General features: G+C 37.6%; 1 protein-coding gene across 1 annotated transcript in view; it reads left to right on the top strand.

Annotated features, from left to right (window-relative positions):
• LOC112226957 (bone morphogenetic protein/retinoic acid inducible neural-specific 2) overlaps positions 1-13094 on the top strand; it is a 117845-nt gene that overhangs the window by 50461 nt on the left and 54290 nt on the right. Inside the window, exons 3-4 of the mRNA XM_024391661.1 lie at positions 8996-9186; positions 10626-10807. Of these exons, the coding sequence (XP_024247429.1) occupies positions 8996-9186; positions 10626-10807 (373 nt within the window). The remainder of the gene's footprint in view (positions 1-8995; positions 9187-10625; positions 10808-13094) is intronic.

The raw sequence follows: 13094 nt of genomic DNA on the forward strand, positions 1-13094 counted from the left end.
AAGTTGTTGCACGTTGCATTTATATTTTTGTTCAGTATACATAGCATGCATTTACTATGCCTGTGAAATGTGTAAAGATATATGTGATTTGAGTTTCGAGGAGCCCCCATGCCTATGAATAAATTGAATGTGAGGGTCACAGGGGGAAGGATGCTTAAATTCCCTGCAGAATCTAGCTATGGTGATTGTCAAACAAAGAGCTTCTGCTGCTGGTGGTGTCTTGTAAGGTTTCTCTCACAGACGAGGTTTGCAACTCAATAGATATCCTTTTGAAATAATGGTCTGATGAATAAATACAATTGTATTTCATGTGGTCTGTACATAATGAACCACTTTAAAACAAGATAGAGAAGCAGCCCTTTTTGCAGCTTGGGTACTGTTCTTTCATTGGCCTTCATTTGGTATGAAATAGGAAAGAACGGGAAGGATGTTTATAATATCCAGACAGGAAAATACTCTCCCAGGAGGTGTTTTGGGATGATAGATGCTTTCCCTTAAGAAACATTACTGTTGGCTCATTGTACTTTTGGTGCCATGAGAGGTGGCAGAACTGACAGCCTATAGGGACCATACTATGCCCATCCAGGCCCCTATGGCTCTTGTAACTGGTAACAGCTCATTCTGGAGGCAACAAGAGCTGTCAAGACAATAAAATAAGAAATGAGACATTGTCACAAATGATTACGTCAGGAGGTATATTGCTGGTAGAGAAAGCTGAAACATTTCTGATATAGAAGAGCATTTTCTAAATAAAGGGATGATGATTAATGAGTGAAATTTCTGGCAACTATAGATTTTCAAGCACTGAAATGTGATTTGTGAGAGATTGGTGTAGGGTTCTGAGGCACTCCGGCTTTGTGTAGATGACTTGATGTAATTTCCAATACTCTACACTAAACCAAAATCAAATTTCACATTATTTATTGAATTTATGTTTTGCCTTCAAGAATATGAGTTTTGCTGACTAGTGTTTCTATTTTGGCATTGTGTTGTGCTGTTTCAGTTTTTGCTGAAAGCTTGATTTTGTTGTTTTGTATTGGCTTAATGTTACTGTTTTTGGTAATCTTTCTTTGAAATGAATGTGTAAGGCTTTCAAAATACAATACAGCCCTTCAGTATGAAGAGTAGCTTATATTCAAAAGGATTCTTTCAAAAACCAGACGTCAGTTGTTCAATTCAGGTTCAGTAAAGGGACTGTTTGTTTCAGGGTGAATATAAAAACATTAACTAGAAATTAATGTGACAAACTGCCTGTCTCACATCAGGTCAGACATGAGGGACAATTGATTCAATTTCCTATTTTCTTATCAGCCATTTTCCATAATGTTAGTTATTGATGGAATCGGCTATCTCTCTGTATATCAAGTGTGGCTAAAACGGTTTCTAAATCTGAAGTGTGTCCATGATATGAATACATTGTCTGAGGGACAAATGTATTTGCTGTTTTTCATTTTCCAGCTTTTTATTCGATTGCCTCCGGCAACACAGTCGAGAAATCTAATTACTCTGTTGAATGCTGTGAGTCCCCATGTACAATTAACAAGATTAATTTGAATTCTAATTGAGAATCAGAATGTGCTATTCAACTTGGGAAAATAGATGTTTTTAGCCATTTGTGCACTCGCACAATGAATTATCAAATTTAGTACACATTTTACAATTACTGAAAAGCCAGATCTTTGAGCTCTACTTCCTTTAACATAATTATTCTTCATTCAGCTAAACAATCTGAGAGGAAATGTTTAACTGCCTCAAATTAGATGGACAGTGTTCCAAGACACACCTATTCTGCTGAGCATAAACAGTTTAGTGGAATGTGCTATGCCAGCTCATGATAGGTATACACTAGGGAGACAGAGAAGAGCCACTAATTGCCGCTTGCATTTTCAGCTCTGAAGACCATGTGAATCTCAAAGAGATTTGTGCAATAAAGTATACTCCTATTGTCTAAACCTGTGCTATTTCAGTAATGTACTTTGAGAAAGTCTTTGTAAGTCTGCATCAAAGAGGTTTCTGCAAGTTGCAACACCATTGTACTTTTGTCCAGACCAGACCAGCCCTGTCTCGCCTGAAAAGTTGTGAGAATCCATATCAAAAGTGTACTTGAAAAGTCTTCCAAGAAATTGCTACAATACTCCACAAAAACACATTGAAATGATAGAACGCCTCCTCAGTTGATGAGGGCCAAATATTAATAAGCTGGAAACCCAGTTGTCAACTTCCAGAGGAAATGGGGCCGATAAACCATTCCCCTCTTGCCTCTCAAAATAGCTCACAGAAATCTAACATGGAAAGAGAGGCATTCAACACCTTGATTTGCCAGTGTGTGGCTAATATACACGGCAAGCAGCTGTTGTGATCCAGGTTAAACCCATACCTACTGTACAGTCGCTGTTTGTTTTTGTTGTGTTTTTGATTATTTTGTGCCCAATAGAAATGAATGGTAAATAATGTAATGTGTCATTTTGGAGTCACTTTTATTGTAAATAAGAATATCATATATTTTTTAAGAACTTCTACATTAACCTCCCCTGTTATTGTAATGGTGAGAGGTTAGCATCTCTTGGGGGTACGATATTTATGCGCCAAACTCTCTCACTCATCATTATTCACGATTCAGTCAGGACTATCCGTAATCATGGTAGCATCCATGTTAATGTAGAAGTGTTTTAAAACATATTATATTCTTATTTAAAATAAAAGCAACTAAAAAATACATTATTTACCATTCATTTCTATTGGGCACAAAATAAACTGAAACACAACCAAAACAAACAGCAAATGTATCCTACAAGTTTGTAGAGTCACAAGCTTGATGTAATCATTGTGTGCAAAGAATATGGGACCAAATACTACACTTTGACTACTTTAATACATATAAGTGATTTGCCTCTATACTTTTGGTCCCCTAAAATGGGGGAACTATTTACAATTAAATGATTCAATTTGTAAACGGTTCACCCGATATGAATGACAAAACCCTCAAATTAAAGCTGACAGTCTGCACTTTTGGATTTGAAATTATACAATGTCTATGAGGTTAAAGTGCTGGAGTACAGAGCCAAAACAACAACAAAAGTATCACGGTCCCAATACTTTGAGGTCACTGTAGATATAGACAATGTAATGAACTCATTAAACATTACCTTCCATGTTGTAACTGAAACTAACTTAAGGTTAACACTCATAGAAATAGAATGAATCATTTGAATTATATGGTAACACGTTTCCCGATCATGTACTGTAGAAGTAGATGCCTTGGGAAAGTTCTGCTTGTGTCAAAGCTCTGACTCATAGAGGAATGTAGTGGAACGTTAACCTTTCACTGCAGTGGGCTGAGTCAGGGTCACACAGTGTTTCTTGGTAATCTACGTTGAACCAAAAGTATACACCTCACACACATGGTTACTAGCATGTCATTTCAACTCTGTCAGATATAGAGTTAAAATGTATTCCATTTTGAGTTTGCATCCCAATTGTACACTCTATATACGTCACAGAATACTTAAATATAACAAAACCATTTCACATAGAAACACCAGATTTTGGGACAATTAAAACATTTAAAATAAATTATTAATGATGAAATCATGAAAAATATTAATATCATTCCACCCATGAGGCCACTAGAGAGCGATGTGGTCAATTGCCTGCAGGAAAGGGCTACAACAGTGCTAAAATCCAGGTGCTCTTATCAAAAAGGGAATGGAGTATTCGCTTAGGTACAGAGTTTTAGCTTAAACAATTCCCTGTAAGCCTGCCGGGCTGCAGGTGCAATCATCTTGTGCTAAAGCCCTGCAATTTTGAGCATCTATCATCATTAACAGCACTGGAATGGTCAGCCAACGCTTTTACATTTCATTTTTAGAAATCATCATGAAAGAAAAGCAAAGCTCCATTCACAACCTCTGTCGTCAATAATTTTTCACTCAAGACAACATCATCCAAAGCTAGTACACAGCATCTGATGGTCTTTACACATTATAGGCAAAGATAATACAGTATGATGTAAGATTTGAAGTTTACTTTGGATATTTGGATTATCCTCATCAACACTGGTTTGCTAATACTTCGTAGCCCTTAAAATTCTTCCAAAGACCAGTGTCTTCTTCATGTTTCTGTACACTAGTCAACATTATTACAGAAATTAGTGCATTCAGAAAGTATTCAGACCGATTGACTTGTTTACATGTTGTTATGTTACAGCCTTATTCTAAAATGGATTAAATCGTTTTCCCTCCTCATCAATCTACACACAATACCCCATAATGACAAAGCAAAAACGTTTTTTTTTAAATGTTTGCAAATGTATAAAAAATAAAAAACAGAAATATCACATTTACTGTACATAAGTATTCAGACTCTTTACTCAGTACTTTGTTGAAGCACCTTTGGCAGCAATTGCAGCCTTGAGTCTTCTTGGGTATGACGCTACAAGCTTGGCACGCCTGTATTTGGGGAGTTTCTCCCATTCTTCTCTGCAGGTCCTCTCAAACTCTGTCAGGTTGGATGCGGAGCATCGCTGCACAGCTTCTCACGTCTATCCAGAGATGTTCGACCGGGTTCGTCCGGGCTCTGCCTGGGCCAGTAAAGGAGATTCAGAGATTGTCCCAAAGCCACTCCTGTTGTCTTGGCTGTGCGCTTAGGGTCGTTGTACTGTTGGAAGGTGAACCTTAACCCGAGTCTGAGATCCTCAGCACTCTGTAGCAGGTTTTCAACAATGATCTCTCTGTACTTTTCTCTGTTTATCTTTCCCTCAATCCTGACTAGTCTCCCAGTCCCTGCCACTGAAAAACATCCCCACAGCATGATGCTGATGATGCCAGGTTTCCTCCAGACGTGACGCTTGTCATTCAGGCCAAATAATTAAATCTTGGTTTCATCAGACCAGAGGATCTTGTTTCTCATGGTCTAAAAGTCTTTAGGGGCCTTTAGGCAAACTCCAAGCGGGCTGTCATGTGCCTTTTACTGAGGAGTGGCTTCCGTCTGGCCACTCTACCATAAAGGCCTGATTGATGGAGTGCTGAAGAGATGGTTGTACTTCTGGCACTTTTTCCCATCTCCACAGAGGAACTCTGGAGCTCTATCAGAGTGAGATTTTTGGTCACATCCCTGACCAAGGCCCTTCTCCCTTGATTGCTCAGTTTGGCCAGGCGGCCAGCTCTAGGAAGAGTCTTGGTGGTTAAAAACTTCTTCCATTTAAGAATGATGGACGCCACTGTGTACTTGGGGACTTTCAATACTGCAGACGTATTTGGGTACCCTTCCCCAGATCTGTGCCTCGACACAATCCTGTCTCGGAGCTCTATGGACAATTCCTTCGACCTCATGGCTTAGTTTTTCTCAGACATCCACTTTCAACTATGGGACCAAATCATGTCCAATCAATTGAATTTACCGCAGGTGGACTACAATCAAGTTGTAGAAACAATGGATCAATGGAAACAGGATGCACCTGAGCTCAATTTTGATTCTCATAGCAAAGGGTCTGAATACTTATGTAATTAAGGGCATTTTAGAATAAGGCTGTAACGTAACAAAATGTGGAAAAAGTCAAGTGGTCTAAATACTTTCTGATTGCACTGTACATATATATATATATATACAGATGAAGTCGGAAGTTTACATACACTTAGGATGGAGTCATTAAAACTCCTTTTTCAACCACTCCACAAATTTCTTGATAACAAACTATAGTTTCGGCAAGTCGGTTAGGACATCTACTTTGTGCATGACACAAGTAATTATTCCAACAATTGTTTACAAACAGATTATTTCACTTATAATTCACTGTATCACAATTCCAGTGGCCAGAAGTTTACGTACACTAAGCTGACTATGCCTTTAAACAGCTTGGACAATTCCAGAAAATTATGTCATGGCTTTAGAAGATTCTGAAAGGCTAATTGACATAATTTGAGTCAATTGGAGGTATACCTGTGGATGTATTTCCAGGCCTACCTTTAAACTCGGTGCCTCTTTGCTTGACATCATGAGAAAATCAAAAGCAATCAGCCAAGACCTCATAAAAAGAATTGTAGACGTTCACAAGTCTGGTTCATCCTTAGGAGCAATTTCCAAACGCCTGAAGGTACCATTCACCTGTACAAACAATAGTACACAAGTACAAACACCATGGGACCACGCAGCCGTCATATCGCTCAGGAAGGAGACGGGTTCGGTCTCTTAGAGATGAGCAAGATCTCAAGACTGGAAGTTAAAGTTTGGTCGCAAATGGGTCTTCCAAATGGACAATGACCCCAAGCATACTTCCGAAGGTGTGGCAAAATTTAAGGACAACAAAGTCAAGGTATTGGAGCGGCCATCACAAAGCCCTGACGGGCAGAACTGAAAAAGTGTGTGCGAGCAAGGAGGCCTGCAAACCTAACTCAGTTACACCAGCTCTGTCAGGAGGAATGGGCCAAAATTCACCCAACTTATTGTGGGAAGCTTGTGGAAGGCTATCCGAAACGTTTGACCTAAGTTAAACAATTTAAAGGCAATGCTACCAAATACTATTTGACTGTATGTAAACTTCTGACCAACTGGGAATGTGTTGAAAGAAATAAAAACTGAAATAAATCATTCTCTCTACTATTATTCTAACATTTCACATTCTTAAAATAAATTGGTGATCATTACTGAGCTAAAACAGGGCATTTTTACTAGGATTAAATGTCAGGAATTGTGAAAAACTGAGTTTAAATGTAGTTGGCTAAGGTGTATGTAAACATCCGACTTTAACTGTACATACAAACACACATACATATAAAATATATATACATATATATATACACATCTTTTTAAAATATATTTTCCTTTATTATTTTCCACCCTACCTCCCCTAATTGGAGTAAACTAATGAACAACAACACTTTAGTTTCCACTTCCAGCTAGTACATACTATATACATTTTACAGACACAATCTATTTTACAATATCTATCTTTTGTTTGTTTTTACTCCCTATCTTTCTGCTACCCGCAACCCCTCCCATCTATTTCTGAAGACCATCCAGTTTGATTTCTATTTGCCATATTTTATTAACTGTGCTGTTCCACAAAAATTCTGAACCTATAGTATAAACATTTCATGGACACAGTATATAATATTGCAGTTATCTTGTTATTAATGCCACCCTTCAGCTCCACTCAACCCCTCCCATCTATCTCTCAACACCATCCATTTTGGATTTCTATTTGCCATATATTTTTCAACTGTGCTGTGATGTTTCACAAAAGTTCTGAACCTTTCTATTCTCATAGTTTCTACAGATTGTAAATTAAATATACTTTTTTTTGTTGCTAAGAGTATTATTGTATTATTGATCGATTGACTATGATTTTTCAAATCACCCAGTAGTGCTATCTGCAGAGGAAAATGTTGCAATTCTTCAGCCATTCCTGGACCTGTGACCAAAAACAAGCTACATATTTACAGTACCAAAACAAATTATCTAATGATTCTGTCTCTTATCAGCCAAATCTGCAGAGCTGGGATGGTTGTATCCCCCCATTTATATAACATTTTATTGGTTGCAAGAACTTTGAATAATCATTTAAATTGAACAATTCAGCGTTGTTTTGCGTATCAGTTCATAAACCATTTACCATGAAATCGGAACATTGACAATCTCTTCCCAAATATTTTACAATCTATATGGCACAGCTGTTGATTTGTTGGTCCCTAAGTTAAACTGGTATACTTTTTTATTTATCACACTTTTCTTTAACCAATTTTGGTCTTTAATGCAGGGCCGACAGTCAAGTTCCTTATTTTTTACCTCTTCCATTTGAGTTTAACCACAATATTTGTTGTATTATTTGTTTTGTTTTTCTGGTGGATTAAACTTAAATTGCAAGCAACTTTCTGTGGATTATTTTAAAAATAGCTATATTTTGGAGATTAGTTCATTTTCAAATAACTGAAAGTGACAGGATGTAATCTGAATAAAGGGAAAAAGGCCATTTGTCAACATGGGGTGAGACATTCTTACTTATCTGCCAGAGAACCAATTTGCATTTAAGTATAACTTTTGTATGACTGATGCCTTTTAGTGAGAGGTCTAATTCTCTAATATTCAATCATTACTAAGCTCCGAATTCATATTAATTATATAAATAGGCCCTTTTAATTTATTCTGTTTTGCTGTTCCAAATAAAATGTAATATTTTTTGGGTCATATAATTGAAAAAACAGGTTGCTAGGTGTAGGCAAGACCATAAACAAATAGGTAAACTGGGATATGACTAAAGAGTTGGACTGTAACGTTGTTCTTAGTCTTTGAAATTGTGTAACAGTATGCAATTATAGTTGAATTACCTTGTACTTACATTGTACTACCAATGTTATTCCTGTGGCATAATGCCTATGTAGTGTTAGGTTGGACTAAACGTGTTTTCTATACTTTCTTACACTGAATCATGTTTTGTATGTTGTCATGTAAGTGCAAATGTATTTAATGTCTATGATAATCATACACAACTAATGTAACAGCTGGTTGTCACTATTGTAATGCTGACTTCAAATGATCTGCAAAGTAAGTGTTGATGTGGAATGTCAAATTCTATTTTTCCCCTTGGGACAATAGCATGTTACTGTCACTGTTCTGTTATTTTTTGTTCTGAAGGAATACATACATATTCATTTATTTATTTTACCTTTATTTAACTAGGCAAGTCAGTTAAGAACAAATTCTTATTTTCAATGACAGCCTAGTAACAGTGGGTTAACTGCCTTGTACAGGAGCAGAATGACAGATTGTACCTTGTCAGCTCGGGGATTTGAACTTGCAACCTTTTGGTTACTAACGCCCAACGCTCTAACCACTAGGCTACCCTGCCAGCCCTGAATAGTAGTTTTTATTGCAAATGTATGCACATCTTCTGGTGATATTTGAATTCTTTCACATATGCAAGTATCAACCTATGAAATGACCCAATCACCATGAATCAGATTTGTCCACATTTCCAAATTATCCAATGGTTCACTTGCAGGGAATTCAGCCATTGGAAAGTAAACAGCTTGGCTACAGAGAAGAGGGACGTTTTTAAGGCCCCCTTGCCACTGGCACCGGAGTTTCTACGCAACCTGAGGCTGCTGGGTCGAAGGCCAAGTCTGCAGCAGATCCACGAGAACTTGATCAAGAAATATGGGACACACTTTCTGGTGTCTGCTACGCTAGGAGGTAAGCAGCTTCACATACACCGACTCAGTGGCACTTAGCTCTAGGCTATGTGGCTAAGGGATGTTGATGCGCATCTCAGTTTGTTCTCAAAATAGCTTCAGTGTAATGTCATCTCCTTAGATATTGATCATGTTGACTGCCTCAAAACAAGCCAAAGGTTACTCATATTTGGAACACTGTGCTCATGGTATCACTGGTGACATTGTCATACCGGTAATTTATGTCAACAGAAACTTTGTTTTTACTATTCAACATGAGTTAACGTTAAAGCTAGAATCCTTAGTTGCTACATCACTTTTTTTTCACTTATAAAGAGGTATATCCATTGTTAATGAAGACTATGTAAACTATATAAAAGACACATAAATGCCCAATGAGCTTAGTTCAACTGTTATTCATAACCCAAAATATAAGCTTGTTTTACTCCAATGTTTGTAAACAACCTAAATGTTAACAAACACTGTATAGCCTCAAAACATGGTTAAAACTGTACCTTTCATATTATGGATGTTTCTGCAACCATAGCTCTGTCTATGAATTTGAGTGGTTTTCCAGCTCCATCCCTTAGCTTTTTAGCGAAACAGGGGCAGTTAGAATGCTTTGTTACTATTTAAATTAAGGATTCTAGCTTCAATACATATGTCAGTCATTCTCTGTTGGTATGGACAAAATCTGCTTGGTGTTGATTTGACAATCCATGATTGAGGTACTGCTGGATACATAAGGAAATGTCAATAGTTCTAGTTTGAGATGTGGAATGCATTACTCCGCCTAGCATCTAAATAATTGATTGAACAGTCATGGTCCTGGTCTCAAAACATTTGCTGTGACATCAACCAGAACATTATGCCTGATGAGATGTAGGCACTAATTATGATGTCACTTAATGGTGGATTGATGAAGTGAAGTTACAGAGTCTAAAAGACAAGAGAGATGAATGCAGTGGCAAAGCCATAGTGAGCTTTTGTAATCAATGGCTCAAATCAAAAGGGATTGGACCATACACTGCATGCTAATGAGATGATCGCAAATAGCAATGCACACATTCTTCTGCTGGGTGCTGATGGCATCTCATAGCCCCAAGGTAGAAGAGAGCTAAGCACACTGTCTGGTCGAGCAGAATCATGTGAATACTATGGTGTTATTTTGAAAAGTCTGGGGTTTCATACAAGACAGAGATAGACCTTTATAATCTGTCTGCAGTCTATGAACTTTTGTCTGAATACCTCCGTTAATTCCTCTCGTGGAGGATAATGTCACCCATTACTCTCAACGAGTATTACAAATGTATTGTCATTATGAGTGAGCCAGTTGTTCTAGTTGTTCGTTAGTATTAAGGACTGTGTGTATATTTGACTGAAGTTCCCTCTGGGGAAAAAAAGTAATTCTATTTTTCTTTTCTTTTCTTTTCTCTTCTCTTCTATTATTTCTTTTTACAGGAGAAGAATCGTTGACAATCTTCCTGGATAAGCAGAAGCTCAGTAAGAAATCGGAGGGACAGGGAAACAGCTCGGTGGTCTCCCTGGAAGTACTGCATCAGTTGGCTGCCTCTTATTTCACAGACCGCGAGAGCACCTTAAGAAGACTTCACCACCTACAGATAGCCACCTCCGCCATAAAGGTAAATCTACTGCTACTCTCAAGGACACTCAGTCATTGAAGCATCCCGTTTCTTTTTCAGAATATATTCGATTAGTTTGCTAGAGTATATCCAATTTGTCAGTGGGTTGTACATGGGAGTTTTTGGCCTGTTAGTTTTCATTTGAATGTGAAACAGAATGATGGTAGGCTACTGAAACCTTTGGCATTGAGAAATCGTTCCGTGTTTCTGAAATACAATGCTCAACTCCAGTAAGAAAAGGTTGCATGGGTAATGTTTTGTTGCTTAGCAGCTAATTACTCAGCATACATTTGAGTTACACACACACACACACACACACACACTTTAAAAGGCAGTATTCTCATCTGCATGCATCGAGTACTGATGTATCATGATGACAGGAGGCGAGTGGGTGGACAGGGTTGGCTTTCAACGTTTATTCAAATAACGTCTAAGATTTTTCAACTTTTCATCTCGGATAAAATAACTTATTCTGAACATTTCGGACTTGATCGTGATTTTAGACAAGTGCTTCCCAACATGTTGTGCTGTGGCTCTTAAAAAGCTTTTCAGATGTTATTTTACACCAAGGAGAAAGTGCTGTACAGGCTGTACCGTAATGCATTGCAACTGGGGATTTTCCCATTTGCCTATTAGATTCAAGTGGGGTATTTTGTGCTTTTAATAATCAGACTTTCCCTTATTTAGACAACATCCTGGTAAGCTAGTCATTCATATTGTACCTTAAATTGACAAATGGGTTACAGTATATGTTAGAGTATTTTAGAGTAAATACTTTCTGGGTATTTACCAGCACAGCTACATACCATTTGATCTCTGTTGTTCTCTGGTTGCCTCTAGAGGACAAATGTCCCATTTGACCTATGGTACACTTCACTGTCATGACCACATACAGTACACTGCCATTATTTGTTATGACACTCCATTGTCCTCAGGATATTGCAAGTATGTTTGAGCTTAGACTACACCAAGAGCAAAATATAACGATAATGATAGCAATATGACATGATCCCAGTAACAGTCCTATAATGTAAGCTCCAGCTTGAACTACTTTAAACTGCATTTAACTCAATCTACTTCAATAGCTGTGTTTGGAATGTAAGATTATTTGTCAAAGTCTATAGAGCTACCATTACCATTTTACAGAGTACTGGTACCATCATCAAACTTTGTCAGAAAGTTTCACAATGGGCTGTACTAGTTATATGTATCCAAGCTAACTGGCAGACAGCAGAACCGTCTAAATAACATTATGAAGCACCGGGAATCAGTGTTTAAAACTATGTGAAAGGATAGACAGTTTAACACTCACATTAAGAAGACTTCAACCCTGCAGTGCTTCAAGAAGAAAAGCTGCTGGTTACATTTTTGCAAAATTATTATCTCTAGTATGTGAGCCACCTTCTCCTCAATGCTCTGTCAACTCAGCTAATCATCCAGGAGAGAGTGGGATGTGCTTGACCTGTCTGTGTACGTGCCTTTAGGCTTTGTGGTTGCAATGAAACCTCTGGAGGAGGAATTAAATATATTGTCTTATGGTAATGCAGGGTGACCATGAAGTACTTCAATTTAGTCGGAATATATTGCAGTCTTATAGTTGAAACAGATTCAACTGACACAACTGTAGTTGAAGCATATTCACAGACACCTTCAGAGACACAACAGTAAGACGAATGCAGTATAGTTCACAATGCATAGCATGTATTGTTGCACTGACTTGGTATTGTTTGACAGGGGTCAATTGAAAATCAATATTTTACAATGAATAATTTATAAAATGCCATATTAATTGAGTCTATTGTAGCTTACTGGCAGCATTTCTTTGACAATAAATACAATCTTACTCCTCCATAACTGCAAGGGAGATTTGGAAGGAGATTTGCAAGGGAGGTTTATATTGGTGAGATTTTATGAGGACAAAGTGACATCACATCATTTGTAAAACATAATTTACTGGTCAAAATTGCTCAGCCAGAGGCATATTGTTAGTATTATTGCTAGTTCTCCCATCATTAGCTTATACTCAGAAACCAACATCTTTCACTATCGTGTTCTTGTACATTCTTCTCATCCAATAACTAACTGCACTCTTAGAAAACAATATGCTATCTAGAAAATAAAAGGGTTCATTGGCTGTCCCCATAGGAGAACCCTTTAAATAATTACTTTTGGGTTCCATGTAGAACCCTTTCCACAGAGGGTTCTATATGAAACCCAAAAGGGTTCTACCTGGAACCAAAATGGTTCTCCTATCGGTAGAGCTGAAGAACCCTTTCAGAAACTTTTT

Source organism: Oncorhynchus tshawytscha, linkage group LG28 (genome assembly GCF_018296145.1).
Source record: "Oncorhynchus tshawytscha isolate Ot180627B linkage group LG28, Otsh_v2.0, whole genome shotgun sequence".
In the NCBI taxonomy this organism is placed as follows: Eukaryota; Metazoa; Chordata; class Actinopteri; order Salmoniformes; family Salmonidae; genus Oncorhynchus; species Oncorhynchus tshawytscha.